General features: G+C 39.3%; 1 protein-coding gene across 2 annotated transcripts in view; it reads right to left on the reverse strand.

The window, feature by feature from the left end:
• Positions 1 to 15437, reverse strand: part of sox13 (SRY-box transcription factor 13) — a 40444-nt gene extending 25007 nt beyond the window's left edge. The window contains exon 1 of one of the 2 annotated variants that reach the window (XM_029430714.1): positions 15228 to 15437. In XM_029430714.1, the coding sequence (XP_029286574.1) occupies positions 15228 to 15232 (5 nt within the window). In that variant the 5' untranslated portion in view covers positions 15233 to 15437. Of the gene's footprint in view, positions 1 to 15130 lie in introns of both variants that reach the window. The other variant, XM_029430716.1, reaches the window with a different exon arrangement.
• Between the last annotated feature and the right edge of the window lie 8103 nt (positions 15438 to 23540).

The following is a 23540-nucleotide window of genomic DNA, read 5'->3' on the forward strand; positions in this document are numbered from 1 at the left end:
AATCATTATCTGCAACTTTGCATAAATAACAGGAATTATACAAAGAATAGAAAAAAAGCTGTGCAGTATGCAAATGTAGATTTAGAATTTGAATGTCAACAGAAGGAAAGAAGTTTCAAAACATTCGGTGGAGCAGTAAATGCCAACATCAGCCCATGTCTGCCAGTGGATTGAGGGGACTGCAGACGACAATCATACGCTCTGACTGAATACGTGTGAACATCCACTAAAGTATAAACATAGCTGCTTGTCCATCTGCCGTCTGTGTCTATGGTCCGTTTTGGGCCTTTAGTTGGCATCAACTCTATTATTGTGTTGCGAGTTGTGTGCAGTTGAGATCACGAGCCACAGAATTAAAATTGATCCAATGTGGAGCACAAAATCAGAAACTTTGAGTAAATTCAGATGTGATGCAAGATATGGAAATGTATGCCACCAGTCAGATGTGTGACGACTGGCTGTTGAAACATCACATCTTATTCTATACAGATGAGATGGTGACATGTGTGTCTTTCATCAGACAGAGGAGAAGAGTTCTTCCAGTCGTAAACAACAAACAACAAGGCCTGTAATGAGGTGTTGAAGATGTTAAAAGTGTGGCTGAAACACTGCAAGCCAACATGTTGTCCACCTTAACTATTCAAAACAGTTGTTGATAACACCCAGAGGAATCAATGAAGCCCTAAAATTACCAAATAAGTTTTAAAATGTATCATATTTACTGCAAAAGATGGAAATCTTGGTCTTAGTTTTTGAAAGTAATATCCAAAACCCCGAACTTCAAACATGGCACAGAGGTGTACTTCGCTCACAAAGCGTTGCATTCAGTATTTGTTTCCTTTTCCAACAGTTCACCTTTCTTTTATTTACCACCAACTTATTGACTCCTGTTCAGCTTTTTGCTGAAATCTCAAGGCCTTCCAACATAAAAACAGAATACTCTTAAGATCACACTGACAGAGGACATCTCAAAGAAAAATGTGTGTGTTTGGGATTTTGAATTATTTTTTTTATTTTATTTATTTTATTTTAATTAATTTTTTTTTTTAAATCGGAGAGGTCGATAAAGACGTCCACACAAACACACAACAACGGACACACAGTTTGCGAACAAAGCTTCCTTGCGTTGCTGACTGGGCCTCATTAGAGAATGAGCTCTCAGGACTAGAACACAAAAGCCTTGCCCTCTTCTCCTTTCCTTCCCCTCTCTTCCTCTGTTCTCTTGGCCTTTTGATGTCAAGGGTACTGAACCATATAGCGCAGAGTCCAAAGAATAAGCTAATCAAGAATACACTTAGTTTCCTCATTTTTTATTTTCTACCTGGTACTCAGTGTGTGTGTGTGTGTGTGTGAGTGTGAGTGTGAGTGTGTGAGTGTGTGAGTGAACACAGAGACGTAAAAGCCCTGATAAGGTGCTGTTGTTCTGTGGTCGCTGGTCAGTTCATTACACAAAGGGCAGTATTGGGAACTCCAGCGCTGCGATGGACTGATAGAGACATCACAAAGACTGCATTTTACTCCCTTTTTCTATTGGAGTTGAGGGGCTGCCACATCGAGGCCCGCCCACTGCATACACTCACAAGAACACACACACACTCAGTTCCACATTTTCTATCTCACAAGTCTTCCCCCCCCCCCCCCCCCCCAATACCCGGAAGAGGTAAAAGTTACTTAAAGAAATGAGCCAAGAAAAGAAAGAAACAAAGCAGAAAAAAGAATGAAAAATAGATGTACATTAATAAAATGAGACATTTGGCCTTTGTTTTAAAGCACGGGTAGAAAATAATCTACCTAAGCTGTCTAAATGAGGTTACTGGTTACGGTTATTATTAGCAGTAAGTAATACAGAGCCAAAGTTCTTTATTATATTTCGAACATTTGTAAAAACATGAACCAAAAAATGTTCAGTGTTTCAGTCTGTATGTCAAGATAAGAATGGCAGATCAAATTAAAAAGAGCGAATGCCAGACATTCAGACATGGCTGTTAAAGAGGCTGTATGGTTTAAATGGAGTGCTTTTCAAACCCTCCTCCACCCACAACTTTCAAACAGACAATGTTTGTAACCAACTGACAATCCAGCAAGCATTTTAAACTCTTGGAGAGATTGCAGTGAATTACAGAAGATAATGTTAGAACATTAGCTAGCTGGGAGCCGCTGCCTTGCTACTTCTTAATTATAAAATACAGACAATAGCATAATATAATTATAATGTGATGTAATTATTCCGAAACCCCAATAGTCCGAAGATTTTTTCAATTGGACCGAAAGCCGACTGCCCGTTACCCTGAAAACAAACTGCTATTGTTCTGAAGGCCCATTGTTTCGACAAATGCACTCTACCAGCAACCAACAGAAGCACACGGCTAGTTTGTATGACTCCGCCTCTGATTACTCACCTTCATTGGTGGGGTTGGTTAGGTTTAGGCAAGAGGATTAAGATTGGTTGGGGTAATGTGGGGGTAAAACATCAGGGTAGGTCAATTTAGAGGCAGTCATGTAGGAAGAAAAAAACGATGACATCATTCTGCATTATAATTAGTCATGTTTGTCCATTTGTTGCAGAGAGAGTGTGTATTTTCTGAGCAATGGGCCTTCAGAACAATTGCCATTTGTTTTCAGCATAACGGGGTGTCGGACAAATGGGCTTTTGGTCCAACGGGGTTTCAGAATAATGGGGCGTCTGAACAAAGAAATAGTTTGTGAGATCTGTAAAAGCTAGCTCTCCTCTACTAATCATTAGGATGAACAGGTGAGATATTCCTGATTACTTTGTCAATATTGGTAAAAAGAAATGTTGTCATGTCATTGCAAAGTATAACACTATATTACCCAGATTAGCACTAGAGATGATCATTATTAATCAGTGATTGTTCAGTTATCGATAACAGATTAATTGGATTGATCCAGAATGTATTAACCAACAACATGTAAAGTTGGCATTACAGTATTTGTACATCGGTTACATAACAGGGGGATGTTTGTGTCAACTTCAGCAAGCATCATTTATACACGGGACCAAAACTAAAGTCCTCTGCTGCTCTTCTCTTTTTACCATTCCTCTCTGCAATCACATCTCTTGCAAATCTGATCTGCTGACAGGACTTACAATAAACAGACTGCATATGACTCACCCCTGACCACATAGATAGTCTAATGTTCTTAAATATAACCACAAAGACTTGTCAGGAGATCATGGCCAATTATTTTATTTAGATAAAGTTCTTTGTAGGCAGAGCCCTTTTCATAGATACAGGAATGAATCCGGCTTTGTTTTAAGCTCTCTGCAAGGCTCTACCGGGACAAATACCTGCAGTTTGGAAACTTGTTAAATAGCAAAATCAGGAAATATTGTATTTTTTTCTGATGAAATGATTACTAATTATTATCATCATTTACATTAATTTGCATCCTAATGAGGGTTAGAGACGTTGTGCCATCCCCCCCTGACTCACTGTGTGCTACTGACTGACAAAGTTGTCATGGTTGTGGTTTGTTCATCGGTTGATGCAGTGTGGTTGAGTTTCTTCAGAACTGATAAACGCAGAGAGCAACAGCTTTATGTAGAGTCAGCTTTGGTTTCCCCTTTAACATTAACCTAGCCCATGCAGCTCATAGTACTAAAGTGCACATACTCAGGTTCAAATGCTGCAAAACAAGTGATATGTTAAAGGCTTTGTTACATATTTAACTGTGGGACATGTACTTACAGAGGAGCATGTGATTTTGCTAAAAACTTTAAAAGTACAAGGAGGTGACTTGGAGAGCGGCCCTGTCAGAGTGAGCAGTTGTCCAAAGCATGGACAAGTTTGTAAAATTGGAAATTTGGGCTTCATGTTTTTATGTATTGGTCCAATACAAGCACTATATGTGAAGTTTTTACAAGCTCAGAAACGCCACTGCACAGAGAGATCGAGGACTTTCTAAGTGATATCTAAATGATTCTGTGGACTATAATCTTCCCAGTCAACAGGTGTAAGACTCAAGGTAAGTGCACAGTTCGAAGTTCACAGCCCCTCCAGACAGCAGCGGGCTGCAGCTGCTGTGCTGCTTTAATGCCATGCTTTCAAGCTCAGATTGTTAGTGATTTTCAGCAGAATTAGTTTTTCTGTGTCAACAAGACAAGAAACAATACAGCAGGACAAGTCTTTCTGGTTACATTGCTCAGTTTTTCTATCGCAACAGCCGCAGAACAAGTTTTAAGTAGAGGGTGCTGCGGGGAGAAAAACAAAGAAAAGAAAAAACATTTCTCTTTGTTGCTTGAACATCAAATATACGACGATTATACTATATCAGATAAACTCAAAGCAAAAAATATAATAAAGCAATGGTGTTATGCCAGCCAAAAAAATGACAATATGAAAGCATATACTTATACTCATAACCATGGTGACCACCATGTCCCAGCACAAAGTAGTCATTGTGAACTGTGTTTGAAGTATTTAGTCTAAATCTAAATCCTGCAAACTAAATCTATGGGACACAAAATGTTACAGGAAACTATCTGAACTGCTGTGACGAAAGGTATATTTTCTTAAGTCAGAGCTCTCTAGATGTTGAACATATAGTTACAATCATTTGTCCTTTTGATTGGTTTCCCAACGTGTTATCTTATATCAGCCTATCAGAGAGCAGAAGCCAAGCAGAGCGAGATAAAGAGAGAGGAACGAGATACAAACGCAAGGAAGTGGAGATTAGCCGCAGATTAGCGAGGAACTCTTTTGTTGAGACCGTGATGGACAATGAATGATAACCCTCGCAACACAAAACAAACTAGAAGGGCACTCGGAGAGCGCAGACCTCCGCCATCTCGCAATGTTAATGACAGTGAAATAGCCACATCGCAACATAAGCGTCAAAATCACATGAAGATGATGAATTGTGGTTCTGCAGAGACGTGCCGGCCGAATCCCACGTCATCATTTTAATATATATTCAATGAAAATGAGAATAATGATACAAAATCGATAATTCACTCGAATATCGCAATTGAAATATCAGTGAAAATAATCGCAATTAGATATTTTTTCCAAAACCTTCAGTCCTACTCAGTAGCGTACATAATTTGAATTAAATTGGCTCCACATTGACCAAAAAACATAATTAAAACACAGGTTAATGCATTAGTAATTACAATTCAGTAGTATAACATTGTTGCATTTATTATGAGTATTTTTCATACTTTTGATTTGGTAAATTTGAATAAAATTAGAATTTGAATGAAAGACTTTTACTTTTAATGGATGATTTCCCCTGCCAGTTTGTTTGTCAGCAGGATTACAGAAAAACTGCTGACCCCATTTTCATGAAACTTGGTTAAAGGGTGCAGCATGGGCCAAGGAAGAACTCATTTCATTTTGGACCAGATCTGAATCACAGGGCGGATACACGCATTATTTTTCACTTATGGAAAATCTTTGGCGGAGGTCTGCGCTCTCCAAGTGCCCTTCTACTTTGATATAATGGTATTGCTACTTTGACTGAATTAAAGGATCTCAATAAGTCTTCCACTAATGCCTTCCTCTGTGAAAATGTTCCACAATATAAAACTAAAGATAAAGCACAATAAGTAACTGATATTCCATTTACTTTATTGCCGTGAGAAATAAATCATTTCAAAGCAGTTCTGACTTTGTGTGACTGAATGTCTTTAATCACAATTTCATGTTAAACATGTCTGAATGGCGGCTTCCATCCTGCTCCAATTCACTGCAGAAGTCTCTGTCTCTCCCTCTGACCACCTCTCTCTCTCAAGGCTTTCTAAATAAGATGTATAAATAGGCTGATGACACAACGTGCCCTCCACAAAGACACCGAGGAGAGAGAAAAGAGGGGAGAACAGGACTCTGGCTTTATTCTTCTGCTTTTCAGAAGCACAGGTTAAAAAGCAGCCCTTTTTCTTTTCATGCCTCCCTCCCCGCTCATCCCCCTTTCTCTCTCTCTCTCTCTCCCCCCCCCCCCTCTCTCTCTCTCTCTCTCTCTCTCTCTCTCTCTGAAACAGGTCGTCTATTGTGGCGGCTAGCGAAAGGCTACTGTGGCATTTATCAGAGAGGAGGAGGAGGATGGGGGAAAAGACAAAACACACTCCCAATAAAGAGATAGAACAAGAGAAAGGGAAGAAAGGATGTGTATGAAGGCCACTTTTTTCTCTTCCTTTACAAAGCCCCTTCACCCCCACTCCCTTTCCACCCCCTACTCCTTCAGGCTAGCTCAGACAAAGAAGGCCCGACTCGCACAATGTGCTCTCTCCTTTACCCCGGCACACTTTATATCCTCACTCCATTCACTGCAGCTTCTTGAGAGCACCCACGTGTGCTCAACGTATGTGTGTGTGTGTGTGTGTGTTTTATGGAGTTTGTAACGATGGTAGTGGGAGTCTATGTTTGCTGAGGGTCTTAAAGACCAAGGGGCCATGGCTCTGAGGTGTTACTATGGAAACGCCTTTGAGCAGTAAGGAGCACAACAGGTGATTCTGCTGCAGGCCTGTTCATCTCAGCATTGAGAAACTGCAGGAGGTCTTTGCTGTGTGTGTGTGTGTGTGTGTGTGTGTGTGTGTGTGTGTGTGTATGTGTATGTGTATGTGTGTGTGTGTGTGTGTTTCACAAGTATAGCTGCTCATGCCACAAACAACTTAGTGCCATAGGTCTTAACCAGCTGCAATAAGCTGGAGATCATGTCTGAAGTTGCTGACTGACCGCAGTAATGACATGCTGCCTGTCTTGGCACACAGGCCTGACTACACAGCAGATATGTCTGAAAAAGAAAAAAGAAAAAACACAGAAAGAACACTGGTGGGGGAAAATCCATTGAATATTTTGTTGGTGCTTATAAAGAACTAACAAAAGAGGCAATGTCAAGAGCCACTCCATTCAAAGAAGCAGAAAGAAAGATGAAAGCATGGGCCACGAACATATTATACAGTATGCTAGCCTCTCTAGTAGCATTGTTTTCGGTCGCAGCGAAAAAGAACTCTAAAAACCTGCCCAGCCCAAACAGCAGACAGACACAGAGAGTATGGTGGACATGGAGGAGCATTAGCAGCTAAAGAGCTCTGGCTCTTTAGCTGCTAATGCTCCTCTATTTTCCTCAGGAGTTGGTAGAGACCAAAATCAGAGCTAAAAGAGAGAGAATATTGGACTTAGTCACCAGTGGACACAAACCTGACTCCAAATGAACAATAACAGTGTTTCTCTTATAATTGTGCAAAAATTAACACCAAATATCAATTAGTGTTTCCCCCTTCCGGATGATATTCTGTTAAACTGATTGGTGATGCTGTTCCACCATTAGGGACAGAAAGCTGGCGAGAAAGAACTTTCTCTCACCCTTATTTAGAATTTGTTTTGGAAAACTTTCCTCCATGCTATAAAATCACTGGCTTTTTTAAGACAACAGAAGGAAGCAAAGCTCATGTAGAAAACTGTCTCCAGTGTTGTTTTCATCTCTTAGGTGAGCAGGAACAGCTAAAGGGTGAAAGCATTGGTGATCAGACAGACAGGATCAAACACTTTGTCTACTTGGCCACCAGCTAACTTTCAAATGATAAGGCTGCCGATTTTAAATGTTTTTCTTTTTTGTGAAAAGACCCAAACCAACAATGAACGGATCCTACTTACAAGTAATGTGCGATATATGTTGTTCCTCTGTGCCATAAAGCTCCATCTTTGTCCCAACACTGCTATCATCAACACCGAGTGACTGCTTAATTCATTCATTTCAATTTTTTTATCAGTCCCACACACACACTCTCCTGCGGTCATGAATACTCACTTGAGCACCAAATGTGGATTTATTCGGCTCTATTTCCTACTATTTGAAAAAAAGAGATGTATGTTACTTGCTCGGTTCAGATGTACATCTTTTCAATAATGTTTATCGCGGGTCATCATTCAGAACTCTGTGATTCAACAACAGGAGTCACTGCAGTTAATGAAGTTCTCTTTGTGACCGAATATAAGGTTTAAAAAATATAAAGCTCAGTGTGCATCTTTAACAGTTGCAACTTCAATAATATATTCATAATTAAGAAAATGTACCAACCTTTCTACTCATTTTGGTGCCTTGATTTGTTAAACACTACTAAAAAGTAAATATTGTTTTATAATGCGTGGAGGAAGTTTACCGTTCTTCACACAGTCTGCAGGGGTCTTTGTTTTGACAGGTGGTACACTGGTGGCGTAGTTAAATGCTCCACACTGGAATTTAAATGGACGGGTTCTCCTTCAACCAGTGTCACACTGTTACAGTAATTCCACAGTGTAGAAATACTCTGTTAAAAGCAAAAGTCATGCATTTAAAATGCATATAAATAAGTATAATAAGTAAAATAAATAAGTGAAATAATAAAAGTATTAGCATCAAAACTTAAATTGTACAACATATGTTATATTATTGGATTATAATTATTGATGCATTAATGTTTTCATCACTTTAATGTTGCAGCTGGTAAAGGGTGAGCTTTTATTTACTATAACTAAGTGTGTAATATGTGTGTGTGTATATATATATATATACACATATACATACACACACACACACACACACACACACACACACACACACACACACACACACACACACACTTAGTTATAGTCCACCACTGAAACCAAGACGCACGAAAAAGCATTAAAACATGAAAACAGAAATCCTGATCAGACTCCAGAGGAACAGCAGTGAGCTGCCTGAGAGCTGCAAACGTTCATCCCTCATCCATGGTTTCACCACTGCCTCAGTATCTGCCATCAATCTTCCTTCTTTGTAACATAGTGAGATACATATTATACATCATGCCTTTCTGTTTATTTCGCTGTTGACTTTATAGGTTTGATATTTAAAGTGAGGTGTTGGAAATAGCAGGGGACGCATGATGTGGGCAGAGACATCTCACTGTCTCACTGCACAGACCGGAAAAGGGAGCACATGATTTTCAAGAAGTTATCGCGCAGATGCAGTGAGCGGGAGATAAAAATGCAGAAAAGCTGCTGTTATGTCCGCCGAGGTCTGTCAGAAACATGTTTCACTTCACTGAGACAAAGAGGTGTAGAAAAGAACAGATTATTAAGAGGCATTACTGCAGAAGATGTGCTTTTTTCCATTTATTAGGGACTAAAAGATATCAAACACACCATGGATGATAAGTCATAGTCATATTAGAGTTCACAGAGTGTTAGAGCAGACCTGTTTTGCATGTTGCATATACATAATGTTAGGGTCAAACAAGCAACCAACTTATACAAAGCGGGCACATAAGGGCCTCCTGTCGCTTTAGATCTCACTGATTGTGAAGGAAAATGCAAATATGCGACTGGACTGCTGTGGAGCACACAAACAGTCTCTGGTCACACACACACACACACGGTCTTGTGAAAAAAAATCTACTTATGGTCATCATATGAGAACAGAGGGGCGTTGTTTGAGCCCAGGGGAAAGTCATGTAAATGAACCAGGAACCATGTTTTTATTTGTGCGTGCAAAGTATAACATTTATCAATAGCGTGTTTGTGAATTCTCATGATCGGCACAGAAATAAACAAACTGGCTGGAAAAAAAGATGCTCATTCATGGCGAACAACAAAACGTCTGTTTGCGCACTCTTCTCTGATGGCAATGCAAATCTGTTGGTCAACGCTGAAAAAGTCATAAAAGGAAGCTGTAATATAGTAAAAGGCCTTGTTGTCACTGTGGTAGTATAAAATGTCAAACTCTCCATTATGTCTCCATCCAACTCAATCTCACTCTTATGAGAAGTCGTTTCTCTCCAAAAGGCTTTTTTAAATGAACAGGGAGATTTTACAGTCACATATAAACCTGCTCGTTCATGTCTTGTACGCTCAACAATACAGGGCCGTTATGTGACGAGCACAGAGGAAACAGCGACACAAAAGAAACCTGTAGTTATGAACAAACATCAGAATTAAAGAAAAATCCCACATACTTCCCAACAAAAGCTTCCTTCTCAACTCTATGTTTAATGAAACACACCTTAGTCCTGTAGGAGCTTGTATTCTGACATTGCGTGCTGAATGAACACACGTGCATCGAACACAGGCGTGTACACACGGAGGAAAAGTTCAGAAAACTCAAGTGCAGTTTTTTCTTCTTTCTTGGGGATTAGAAAGTGTTTAAAAGTGGCATGAGAAATGCAAGGCATAGTTCAAGAATGCTTCCGTTCTTTAACGGAACTGATTTACAGCTGCTGATAAATAGCCTGCCGTGGCTGAGAGCGCGGGCTTTACTGCTGCATTATTAGGAGATTATGACAGCATTCATGGACGAGTGAGTGCACATCCTAACCACAGCTGGCACAACGTAAATACACTTTGCAACGGCGTGCGCAGGACAGAATGAGATCCTCCAAATATCATTTAAAAAGTTTAATCTTCAGCTTCACAGAATGGAAACTTAAAACATGCGAATACTACTTTACTGCTGTCACACACACACACACACATTACCAGATGCTTCAATCTGCCTCAGAAACAACCACATGAGAGAAGATATTAAACCTTGCGAGCAAACAAGCAGGAAGCGTGAAGCAGGAAACAAACAAGCGTGAAGCAGGAACCTTACCTTGAAGCTGTGTGGAGATGCTCACAGGGTTGTGTGCGCCTTTAAGTGTCTCTGAGAGTGGCCCTTCACCAGTACAACACATGTACTTTTATCACACACCTCGCGTCAGCTACTCGTGTGTATGTGTGTGTGTGTCTGTGTCTGTGTGTGTGTCCTATGAAGTTCCTACAGTCATCTGTTTTTCTTCCTCTATCAATGCAACAGGTGGAAAGTGTCTTTAAAAAGTCCTGAGAGGAGATGCTAAGATGAGGCAACAACAATCAAAGAAGCTTTCCACCTGCGTGTTCCCTTCACAAAGGGATGAAGTCTGTGAGAGCTTCTCCTGACACGATTAACGTCTCCACTTAGTGCTCTTTCTCGCCCTGTTGGCCACAATGATCAAAAAATGAAGTAAATGAAGACGAGGTGCATCTTGACACTTAAGGGTGATTTTGTACACTAATAATTTATCATTGAAAGCACAATAAGTTGCATCAAACTGATGTCACTACAGCGTCTCTAGGCAATACACCGTCACGGCTTCAAAGATAAACTGCCAATTATTTTCTGGATATCTGAATAGTTTTGTGAGTTAACTATCAGAGGACAGCGACAAGCGTTTATCTAAATATCCCAGAGCCAAAATAAGATATTGTTTACTATGGGATGAAGAAAAATAAGAGTTTCTTTCCATTATTTGCTTGAAAACTTACTGAAACAAATTTTAACTGATTGTCAAAATAGTGGTGAATTAATTTTCTGTTGATTGATTAACCAACTAATTCCAATATATTGGTAATTCTGCACTTTTGTTCTTGTTTAGAAAGTAGTCAAAGATTTTAAGAAGAGACAAACATGTTATGCGAGTACACAATATTTGATAGTTAATAAAGTTTTAAATATGCATTTAATTGTGAGAGATGACTTTTTAAGTTTTTAAAGGATCTATAAAAATATTCTCTTCAATGCGTTTGCAGATAAATTTGCATCTAACTGGTCGTCTTGACTTTTTATTTGATAGATTTCAATTCAATGGAATCATTATCACAATATTAACATTTTCACAAGATAGCAAATCTATGCTAAATTACTTTCATTCAAAATTCCATTAGAGCTGCAACTATTTGCTAATTAGACTAATTGATTAGTTGATCAACATAAAATAATTGGCAACTATTTTTGATTAATCATTAAAATAATAATAATTAATAATATAAATGCTGTTTTCAGCCTCTCAAATAAGAAGATTTCCTGCTTTTCTCTGTTAACTTCTGTATCATATTACAGTGAATATCTTTAGGTTATGGACTGATAAAACAAGACATTTAAAGACTTTGGACTTTGAGAAACTGGGATGGACATTTTTCACTATTTTCTGACATTTTATAAACCAAACGATTAATCGCAAAAATAAAATCGATAATGAAAAATAATAGTTAGTTGTAGCCATAGATTTCATTATCCATTAAATTGTCAATTCTATTGCAAAGAGTCCAAGTGGACGTCTTCAGATGTGTTATTATGTTTTGAAAAAAAGACAAATGTTTGGAATTTTGCTTTAAAAATAGACTCAAGCAATGAATGGATACTTATTACCGACTAGTCAATTCTTCACATCTGCTCTAAATATTAAAAAACTGAAACAACTCACTTCATAATCACTCATTCGGACAGCAAAATCGTTGAGAAGGATAACATGATGTGATCGTAATAAATCATAGGATTCAGTTAAAAGTTGATAGACAAGACGTTTTATTAGCCTATTAAAAAGCCATGAAAAGAGTCGAATGCACGAGACAAATGATGAAAAGTTGAAGTTTTGGTCGTCACATGAGGATTAAACTGTCGCCTGTCAGCGGGATTATCAGTCAGTCAAGCGGCCGAGTGTTTTAATGTTCACACTTCTTGTGATTCTACCAAAGGAGACAATGCAGCCAGAGGGTTTTATTTAAAGAGATCATAAGACTTCCCCGGACCCAGCATTGTTCTGTGTGATTGGCTTGGCCTCACACTGCGTTAAAGGAGAGGCTGAGGAGTACACACACACACCATTATTCTCCATTGTGGTGTTTCTCTGTGGACTCCTGGTTCAATAGGATTCAGAGAACAATGTCGAGAGGATATAGGAGGTCAGGAGGACAGAGGGGAAAAACCTTTGTCTGCTCCCCTTATGGAGACGTCCAATGTATAGGAAATGCTCTCTCTCTCTCTCTCTCTCTCTCTCTCTCTCTCTCTCTCTCTCTCTCTCTCTCTCCCTCTCTCTCTCTCTCTCTCTCTCTCCTCTCTCTCTCTCTCTCTCTCTCTCTCTCTCTCTCTCTCTCTCTCTCTCTCTCTCTCTCTCTCTCTCTCTCTCTCTCTCTCACTCTCTCTCACTCTCTCTCACTCTCTCTCACTCTCACCACTCTCTCACTTCAACACTCGCATGAACAAATCATTTAGGACGAAATGCAACAAACTCAAACGTCTATTGCAAGTATATAGAGAATGATGTTGAAAAGAATGCATGTTTAGGTGTCCTGATATAATAACAGGTGCAGTCCATTATGTTCTACGTTGGAACGCTGCGGAGAGCATTACAGCCATTATAACTGACTGCTGACGCTCTAGAAAAAATGATCTTCCATTTTTGACAAACCCATGACTGGGTTATTAGTTTGTTATATTTCTGAGGCCGATACTAATATCGATATTTGCAATATTTTAAGAGATCCCATAACGTAAAATACCAATAAATAAAAATATTAACACATACCATTAGCAAACAATCTTTATATGGACTCTTTATATTAGCTTTTTTAATTGTTGGCAAGATACACATCAATACCAATAATGTGCACTGAGCGGATGTCGGCCTGGTTGATTTAATTACATTACTTTTGAGATTTTTGAAAAAGCCCGAAGTTTGTTGAATAATACTTTAAAAGTATTTCTATGCAGGTAGCAAGAAATAACTTGTGTTCAAACTCAATAATAGCACAGTATGGTTAAACAGCTAACTAGTGTGAGGTGTTCTGATGTTTGGGAAGTCTTAGTCGACGAAGTCCTCTAGTCATTTATTAAACTTTCTTTATGCTAAATTCCTTATTTCCAAGAAACTTATGAGCACATCTCTGGTAAATGCAAGATTTAAAGCAGTGCTTTTGCATGACTCTTTGTGGAGAAGCTCACTTTTATAGATCTGTCGATTAAACTAATCAATGAAAGTCGAAGACCTGATGTTTGTTTCTAACAGATACCTGCCGGCCAAACAAGACATGATAGCAATCAACCTGAGAGAAAGAGAGAGAGACAGGGAGAGAGCCTGGGTCACCTTTTGTCCTACATGAACCCATTCACCTGAGAAACCAAAGCTCCAAAAGAGAGACAGAGGGGGCCAGAGGTGAAATGCCAAACCACTCCTTGAGATTACATCTGCACTGCTCTGTCCTGTTTTCACTGTGGACATCAAAGAGCATGATGGGAGCGTGTGCATGCAAGTTGCAGTATTACTGTCCTTCTAACTTGCCCCGAAAACGGAGAAAAAAACTAAACAAAAGAGAGACAGAAAAGAAACGAAGTGGTGGCAGCAGTGGGGGGTGTGAAGATGGGAGAAAAGAGCGAACGAGGAAGATTGACGGAGGTAAAGGTCAGGGACTCCCCACTGACGGACAGCTTTGTATGCAGCCAGCCACTGTAAAGATGAACACACACACACACACACACACACACACACACACACACAGATACACACACACACACACACACACAGATACACACACACAGATACACACACACACAGATACACACACACATCTACAACGTTGCTGTTCAGTACCACCCCACTGTGGCAGAGAGCCCACCAGCTTTGACATACTTTGTACTCTACTTGCTCTGAGACCGAGACTTCTCCTCTGAACTGCTGTCTGTCCGTCCACACAGACGGTATCCTGAACTAACAACCTCACTATTCATCAACATTATCAACCATCATTTCTGAACCTTTTCACCCCTGAACACTTTCAAAGGACTCAGTGTGGGACACCGACAAGGCTTCAAACACTGTATGTAGACTGTGGCTGTACAGCACCAATCGGCTGAAGTGAACAAGAGAAACAGGGTGTTAAAGCCTTTGGTAAAATGTTCTATGTACTGGGTGAACATGCTGATATCTGCTCATTTGCATCTGCCAACAGAAATGACATAATCTTCCTCATCGTCATCCTCACCATCATCTCCCCCTACTAGACTCATTCAGAGGGCAATAAATAAAGATGTCACCAGAGAGTCACAGTGAAGAGAAGTGGGCACAAGTTAGAATGAACTGGATGTTGGATTAAAATGGAGGAAAGCAAATATTTAAGTTTTTGGAAGATGGAAATCCATGTGTAGGGTGTCATTTAAAAAGAAATGTCGCTGTTAAACTGCTAGTTTGATCCCCTCCAGTAATATCACAGATCCACATCTAGCTTAAGAGACGTTTGGAAGTTTTGAAAGCAAATGTTGCGTGACACTTCCAGTGAGTTATGTGTGCTTCTCGCATCTAAAGGATCAGCTCATGACAAAGCTTCGCTTTTACATTTCGTGAGATCAAGCCTTCACTCACCAGTCCCCGTGCGCCCTGAGCTCTCCACGAGAAGAAAAAAAAGAAAAGGAAAAAACTTCAGTCCTCCTCCTCTGCCTCTCCCGCTTTAATTCCTCACCGCATTCACCGCACGGTGGTTTGGGACTCAAACTGCTCGGTGTGTGTGCGTACTTCTCTTCTCCGGTCCTTCAGAGTGGAGAGAGCCGGCCGGTGGTGGATGTTGGTAAGATGACGGGGTGCGTAAATGTTTTGGAGACACAGAGCGCAGCCTTGCCCTCACTCACTCACTCACTCCTGGTGACTTTCTATCTATCTGCTGCTCTGGGTTTCCAACACTCACCGTCCACAGCGCCCTGCCGCTCACCTCCCACTTAAAGGGAGAGGGACTGATTTCCAGGTGGTGGCGGTGAGGACAGAGGGAGGGAAAATAAAGGCAAACTGTTATCTGCCACTGGCTTCTTGTCACATTTGCACACATCGATCGGACCATTGATCGCTATTGATGGGTTATTTCCTCATAATTGACAGCCTATTCTCCTGCTTTAGATACATATCTAATATAGTATCTATTTACAGAAATGTTCACTTCAGTTTAGTTCAATTCACTCTGCTACCAACATGGATAAATAACTTTCTATGTAAGCAATAGGTCTTATGTTCCTTATCGACTAATCTACTAATCTATTAACTATTTGTTTCATTTATAAAACGTCAGAAAATAATGAAAAAGGCCACAACCACAAGCTCCCAGTGCCAAAGGGGACGTCTTCAAATGTCTTAGGGACTGTACGTAAATTAATAGAGGGGTGGGCGGAATATCATTTTTATTTTTTTATTTCTCCTTCCCCATATTTATACTTTAGCTCAGCCTTCCCTTGTGAGATGTAATATATGAAAACATTAAAATAGTTGCATCAAACGGATGGCTATCATGTGTGCCACAGGTCATAAGGTTGCATTTTGCCATATCCAGAGGACAACAATCATATCTCTGGACCAGGGTTTATTTATCAATCAAATATAGTTTTGGATATCGTTTGAATTTTTAACAATTCCGATTCCGGTTCTGCTTATCAATTTTGGTTCTTAACGGTTCTTCATTTCGATTCTTTGAGGGGACCAAAATGTGTCACTTGCTTATCACAGCAAAAATACGTATTTATGAAAACCGTTACACAAATGTATATTTATATTTAATATTCACTTGATAAGGTTTATGGAACCTGTAAATTCAATGCATACAGTTTAATTTGATTGCTGTGATATTAATTAATATTAAATAATATGATTCAATAATAATCCATTTTTGTTTTCATTCACAAGTTACTTCTGATTGGTGCAATTTGAGAAGGTACAATTTCCCCCGGTCTCCCCTACTGTAACACTGAAGGGTCATCATTTTTTGAAAAACATAAATTTCAGCCACCCTCCCCAATAACTTTCATACAGTCCCATACAACAGCCCCAAACCCAAATATATGTAGTCAGCTAACAATGATTAGAAGAAAAAAAAAGAGAAAAGCAGCAAACCTTGTGGAGAAGCTAGACTTAACAAATGTCTGGAATTGTTCTGAATAAATGCCTTAAGGCCCTGTCACACATATCCGTATGGCAGAAACGCATGCTTGCGTATATGAAAATTTGTCAGAGTCCAAATACGTCCAACTTTCCATCGGATCGGAAAAGTGTGTTAAGATGATGCCTGACGACGGAGTAACTTATTAAACGTGTTTCTACAGTACAGCTAGCGTTCAGCATGTTAGCCGTTCTCCAGCATCAGCATGACGTGAACCAAATGGCACTTTTCCAGCTCCGTTGGCCAGACGCTCTGATACGTTTGAAATAGGTAAGTGATACGCTATCAATGTTTGACATACGTATAATAATTTGTTAAGTATGTGTCAGCTACAACATCGCTGTGGAAAAGTTGGACGTATTTGGACTCTGACAAATTTTGAGCTACTTTTCATATACACCGCCATATGTTTCTGCCATACGGAACTGTATGACACGGCCGTATGTCTGGCATGTTCGGCGTAACGTCTGCGTCCTTCAAACGATCACAACTTACCCTTAATTTATATCAACGTATTGCCGATATTTCGTATGCGCATACGTTTCTGTCATACGGATATGTGTGACAGGACCTTTAAATTATTAATGGTTTATCAATATTAGTTGTATGTTCATCAAAATAGATTAATCAACTAATTAGTTTCATTAATTAAACTCTTAATTTTTCTGTTCTCCCAAATTACAAAAATGTTTTCCGATTTTAGTAGTTTTTATTCTCTACAGATTGTATCATAGTTCTCAGAAACATCTACCGTCACCCCTAAAGACATGAATAGAATTCATTTATGCTGCTTAAAGCAACAAAAATAAATTACGTTTGACAAATTCAACAGCAATGTCTTATTCCAGGAAAAAAAATCAATCGTCAACCAAGCTCAACATTTTTTGTGACCGTGGTACAAAAATGACCAAATCTGTTTTCCTCACAAAAACATTTGAAAGAAAAAGCTTTATGCAGAATAATGTTTTTTTTCACAAAGATGCTTTTGAGTTTTTCCAAATATCCTTTTACGCCTTAAACACCACAAGCAAAGATCCATTTAAAAAAAACTACCAGTATGACATCATTGCAAGTACACTGAATTATTTGTATGTATTCTGCATGTTTTCCAGATAATTACACTGAACAAGATATTTAAACACCAAATCTTTTTTTTTTTACGGTTGTATCAAATGAAAATATCCTGCATGTTTTCATCTTTATACATTTTTTTATTTCATATATGTTATATGTTGTATCTTTGAAAACGATAAGCTTAGAACATAGAGAGACCGATTTTAAAATGTAAATCTAAAGCTGTTTCTAAACCTCAGGCTGTGTTTTATAGTGTTTTATAAGTTTGCCATTTACGTCAAAATATAAATTAAAAAATCCTTGAATGTCCAAAGAAATTGTACCATCGTTTCATTAATGTATTGTATGTATATGTATTTATTTTCTGTTGAAATAAGTCAGTGAGGGATCCATCCTAAATAGAGTATTAAATAGTATTAATGGCCTGTCGGTTATCGACAGTTCGAACTTGCAGGTAAAAGTTGAACAAAAGTGAAATGTTAGAGATTATGTTAGAAAACAAGTTTGTTTTTCATGCTATTGTCATCCGACTACATTGAAAGGTAAAGGTGGTAGCTATACCAAACAGCCACACGTCATTGAGAGGGGTGAGATGCAAAATCAATTCAATATGGGGATTACACTTTTTTAGACAGCATCTCCTGAAAGGCTTTCATAGTGTTGCACTCAGTTTTTCACACGAAGAATCACAGAAATAGTGGTGTGATGAAGGAAAAAGAAAGAGCTTCAGGGGTAAATGTGAACCCCGCTTACTTTCTCACCTCCACACACCTGGCCAACTGCTGTGTGAAGTGGACGTGAGTGTCAGATTGTCGGTTTTGGAAAGTAACAGAAATGCAGTCCCCTGATTAGTCTTTAGAAAGAAGGTGGGCCGCTCATTGTTCTAAAACCCCAACAGTACGAAAAGTGTCCCATTGGACCGGAAGCCCATCTGTCCAACAGTCCGTTACCCCGAAAACAAACGACCATTGTTCTGAAGGTCCACTGCTCCAAATAATACACATTCTGCTACTATGGCAAAGCCATTACCCGCCCTACTCTTCCTCTGATTGGCTAGTACTCGTTGCCTTTGTTGGTTGGGTTGGTTAGGTTTAGGCCTTAGAAAAGAGATCGGTTAGGGTAAGAATATCCCAGCAAGCCAATCAGAAGCAGAGTAGGGTGGGTCATGCCTTTGCTGTCATTCTGCATACTAGTTAGCCGTGTGCATCTGTTTGCTGCTGGGATAGTTTGTATTTTGGCAGCAATTGTTTTTTCCGAGCAATGCACGTTTGTTTTCGGGGTATCAAACTCTTGGTCAATTGGGCTTACGGTCCAATGGGACAATTTTCTGACTATTGGAGGTTAGGAACAATGGGCCTTTGGAACAATGGCATGGCATCTTCAGAAGATGTTTGATTATCTGAAGAGCAGTTCTGATAGATTATACTGGCGCCTTTACTCGCAATTTGGCCAGAAGGTCTCCCCAAAACAGGAAATGCATCCTTGAATTCACTGGGTATATGGGTTTCAACTGAATTTAATGGAAGACAGAGCAAATATTCTCAGCCTCCGAGGATAATGTGACTATCCCATTTACAAATACAATATGAGCTCAAACTGAAGATGAACTGTTTTCCAGGAACTGGCTGTTTACAGGCAGCTCGAGTACACATTTCATGGGTTCTTTCAATCTCATATTTGTCCTCCTCTCCCTCTAATGGTGGTGCTCGGAAACAACAAAGTCGTACATACAGTATGCAACCATCAAACATGGCCAGTTACTCTGCTTGGTTCTGCCAGCTGTGATCACTTGTTTTGGTTTCTCAATATAACTGATCAAACAGTAGTTGTCATTGATGATTGGTCTTTATATTGTCAGAGGACAGACAAGTATAGAATTGTGTCTTTATCATATTTCATTTCATATATGAACAGTTGTCTAACAACAGAAACAGAAACATTTCTTAACATTGCTGCACAGTGGAAGTCCTGTATTTAGACCATGATTGCGAAAAGTTATCAATCATACATCAGTGTTTACAAAGAGGTGGAAAACATTGGCATAGTGATGAAAAGCCAAAACTATGACAATAAGGTGTTTTTTATTGATTAGTTTCTAAAAATGTATCTTCATTAATCTACATTAGTGTAGGCATGTTGTACAGTAAGTCTGTCTTATGTGCATATGTGTGAATAATGGTGGCAGTGAAGTAGGCAAAGCAGAAAAACAAGCTGACAGAACGTCACAAAAATGTGACTGAAAAAGTAAAGACCTCATATCAAGACTGAAATAAAGGAGGGAAACAAAGAAAGAAAGAAAGAAAGAAAAAATCTGCGAGGTCATGGGAGTGCACACGGTGAGGGGAAGATAAAAGGAGGCGAGGCTCTATGGGGACAGAGAGATAGAGAAAGAAAGAGGGACAAAGAGAGGAGGAGAGAGAATGAAAGAGAGGGAGAGAACGAGGTGGAGAGAGCTTGGCTGTGCATTGGTGGAGCTGATGTGCCATTTCTAATCCCTCCTGTTCGTGGCTTTGTGCCGTGGCCCAGCAGGAAGTGGGAGCTGGGCAGACAACAATTAACAAAAGAGCTGTGAAGAATACAATTAGCCATCAATGGCCAACCACGGGCCTTTGTGCCTGTCGCCATGGAGACGGCACAACACCACTATACCGAGATTACAAAACCCTTTTCTACACTTCTCCTTTTTTCCTCTCCATCTACCCTTTTCTCTTTTACCCTTTCCCTTTATTCCACTTCTCTCTTTTCTTCTGCTTTCAAACCAATGTCCCTTTTTTTCTCTTCAGTTCATCTCTTTAGTCTTTTTCTCTCTGAACACACACACACACAGACGTACTTATATGTACTGCTATACAAGTGAACACTTGGTTCATGCTTTCTGTGACGCTACATGATGTCTCTGTGATGTGATGTTCTGGCTTCTTAGATGTCTCGTGACTGACAGTCTGGAGATTCAAGCACTAAATTAACCTCTGTACACCCTCCAATAAGATCAACTGACTACTGCCTAGTTTAGTTTAAGCAGTCCTCGACAGTGATGTTACATTTAATGTAATTCTACCTAACAGCACCCTTAACCATAAAGCTGCAATTTGGGAACACCTGTAGCTGTGAGAAGTACCTGCCTCCACTGGCAGAAGATCGTAGAGACAGTCGGATGCCATTTGGTTTACCCTGAATCTATACCATCATGCACTGCTAGTGCTTCCCCTAGCTAAAAGTAACACAGTCTAATTAGGGCTGTAATGGTTTGTGTATTCATGCTGAACCGTCACCATCCGGGGGTCACGGTCTGGAGCACGCAGAATACACGGTATGTAGATTGGTGCACGTAATGCGCAACCTAAGCGCGAGTTACACTTGAAACAGCGGTGCTGGAAGACCCGCCTGTGTGTTCACGGTGTTTAAGTGATTTTTTAAAAATTCTATTTATTTTGTGTTTATAATTTCAAAGTCATAAGAGATTATATTCAGTTGTATAGTCTATTGTTGCTCTTGGTGATAATTCAACATTATGGTCATTTTGGAGACTGTAGTTTTTAAGTGTTTGAATTGCATATGTCATATTGAGAAGTGTTTTAGCCTCGCTGATATAAATGAGGTATGATGTAACTACTCATTTTACTAGATATATTCAGGTTGGGGATGATGTGAAAACATATATGCAGGACTACAACACTGCAAGTCCAGATACACTTGGTAAATGTTTTAATAGGCAGGCAGATACAGAGAATTTGAATTCCTACATTTACAATGTTCAACAAAACATCAACGCCCCTTCATCTGAGGTTTACAAGCGTGCATGGGAGGAAGATCTCGGGCAACAAATCTCAAATGACATATGAGACAGAAGGCTTACAATATATTAACACTTGTTCTAATAGTGTCTGATACAGTTTAAAGCGCTGCACAGGTTGTACTTTTCCAAATGTAAACTGAATAAATATTCCCCAATGTTTCTCCTCTCTGAGACAAATGTCAGTTTAAAGAAGCCACTTTAACCCAAAGCTTTTGCCTTAAAATAGAAAAAACCTTTGGATCGAAATATTCAGCATTTTCTCCAATATACTGAAAATCCCTCTGGAGCCAGATTCAAAACTAATTATACTGGGAATATCAGAGGCACTTAGTGAATGAACTGCTTCTCACCAACACCTTGTAACCTATGGGCTAATAGCAGATAAAAACATATACTCGATTATTATTTTCTGTATTTCTGTCTAATTCTCAGTGGATTGTAAATTAATTTAGTTCATGAAACTGTTACTCCAAGAACAGGTAACATCAGATCATTTTTCTGACTGAATGCGAGCGGTGGAGGATACTGGTGCACTTATCAGGAGCTTGACTACAGTGTGCGAGTCTACAGATGCACACAGGTGAGTGTAATTAGTTCATTTGTCGTCTTTCACTTTATCATTTCGCTTCGTTGATAAAAAGTATAATGTCTGGTTTTCGTCACGGAATATTTTTTGTTATATTTTTCGTTGACAAAATTAACACTGATAGCAGGGCAAGTCCGAAACCCCAACAGTCCCATTGGACTGAAAATCCATTGGTCCCAAAATACAAACTTTACCTAAAAAAAACACTAGCACATGGCTAATTATTATGCAGAATTACGTCATTAATCTACTATGGCAAAGGTTCAAACTGCCCTTCTCTGCCTCTAAATGGCATTCCCTGATATTCTTGCAGTAACCCAAATCAATCTCACTCCTCATGCCTAAACTTCATCAACCCAATTGACAAACGCAGTGAATATAACCAATCAGAGAGCCTGCTTGTTGCAGGGAGAAGTTTTTATTTTCCGAGCAAAGGGCCTTTGGCACAATGGTTGTTTGTTTTAGGGATAATGTGCTTTCAGTCCAATGGGACATTTTTCTGACTACTGGGGTTTCAGAATATGGGGGGTCGGAACAATAGTCGCAGATACGCTCATTAAATTTGTTACTGGAAGAATTTTGAAAATATAGATCTTAGCTACTTACAAGCTGGAAAAACTTCATTTGCTGTAAAGTTTCAGAAATCTTTCTCGTCTGAATAAATCCTGCTCTTGTTAGTTTACAGCCAACTAACGTAATGCTTCTTTACATTCCTAACATCTGGTAAGTTCACATTTTCAAACATTTCACATTTTATGAGTGCATCTGTGACTGAAATGTTTAAGTCCAGGACCGTATGTAGTATGTAGTATGTAGTATTGTCCTGGATCAGGGCTAGACAATGGGATGTTCAATTAAACTGAGATCTATGGCCTGATGTCAATAGTGAGCAAGATAAAAAGAAGTACAATGCCCAAAATATTTTCTCAATTTTAGTTTCAGTTTTGTATATCACCAAAGGACTGCAGGTGTGATATGATTGTATAAGGAGTTTCCAACATCTATTTGCTGCTTTGCAAACACATTCCTGTTGTTTCCAACAATGGAGACAAACTGTAGTTTGTCAAACTATGGAAGCGTAAGGAGTAAGAAATGCAGCTGAGGCACAGGGTGCACTGGAGGAGGCCTTTAAAAAACGAAAAAGCATATAAAGTAGCAACTATGAATGCACACTTGTCAGTCATGTAAGAGCACATTACACAGAAAACAAATGCCAATTTGTCAGGAGGCTAATTGCTCCGAAGTTACACAACAAAAAGAAGCACACGGCTAACTATTATGAAGAAAGACGGTAAAGGCATGTTCCACCCTACTCTGCCTCTGATTGGCTTACCATGATATGGTTACTCTCATCCTAACCGATCTCACTCCTCATGCCTAAACCTAAGCAACCCAACCA

This window comes from Cottoperca gobio, chromosome 5, assembly GCF_900634415.1.
Source record: "Cottoperca gobio chromosome 5, fCotGob3.1, whole genome shotgun sequence".
In the NCBI taxonomy this organism is placed as follows: domain Eukaryota; kingdom Metazoa; phylum Chordata; class Actinopteri; order Perciformes; family Bovichtidae; genus Cottoperca; species Cottoperca gobio.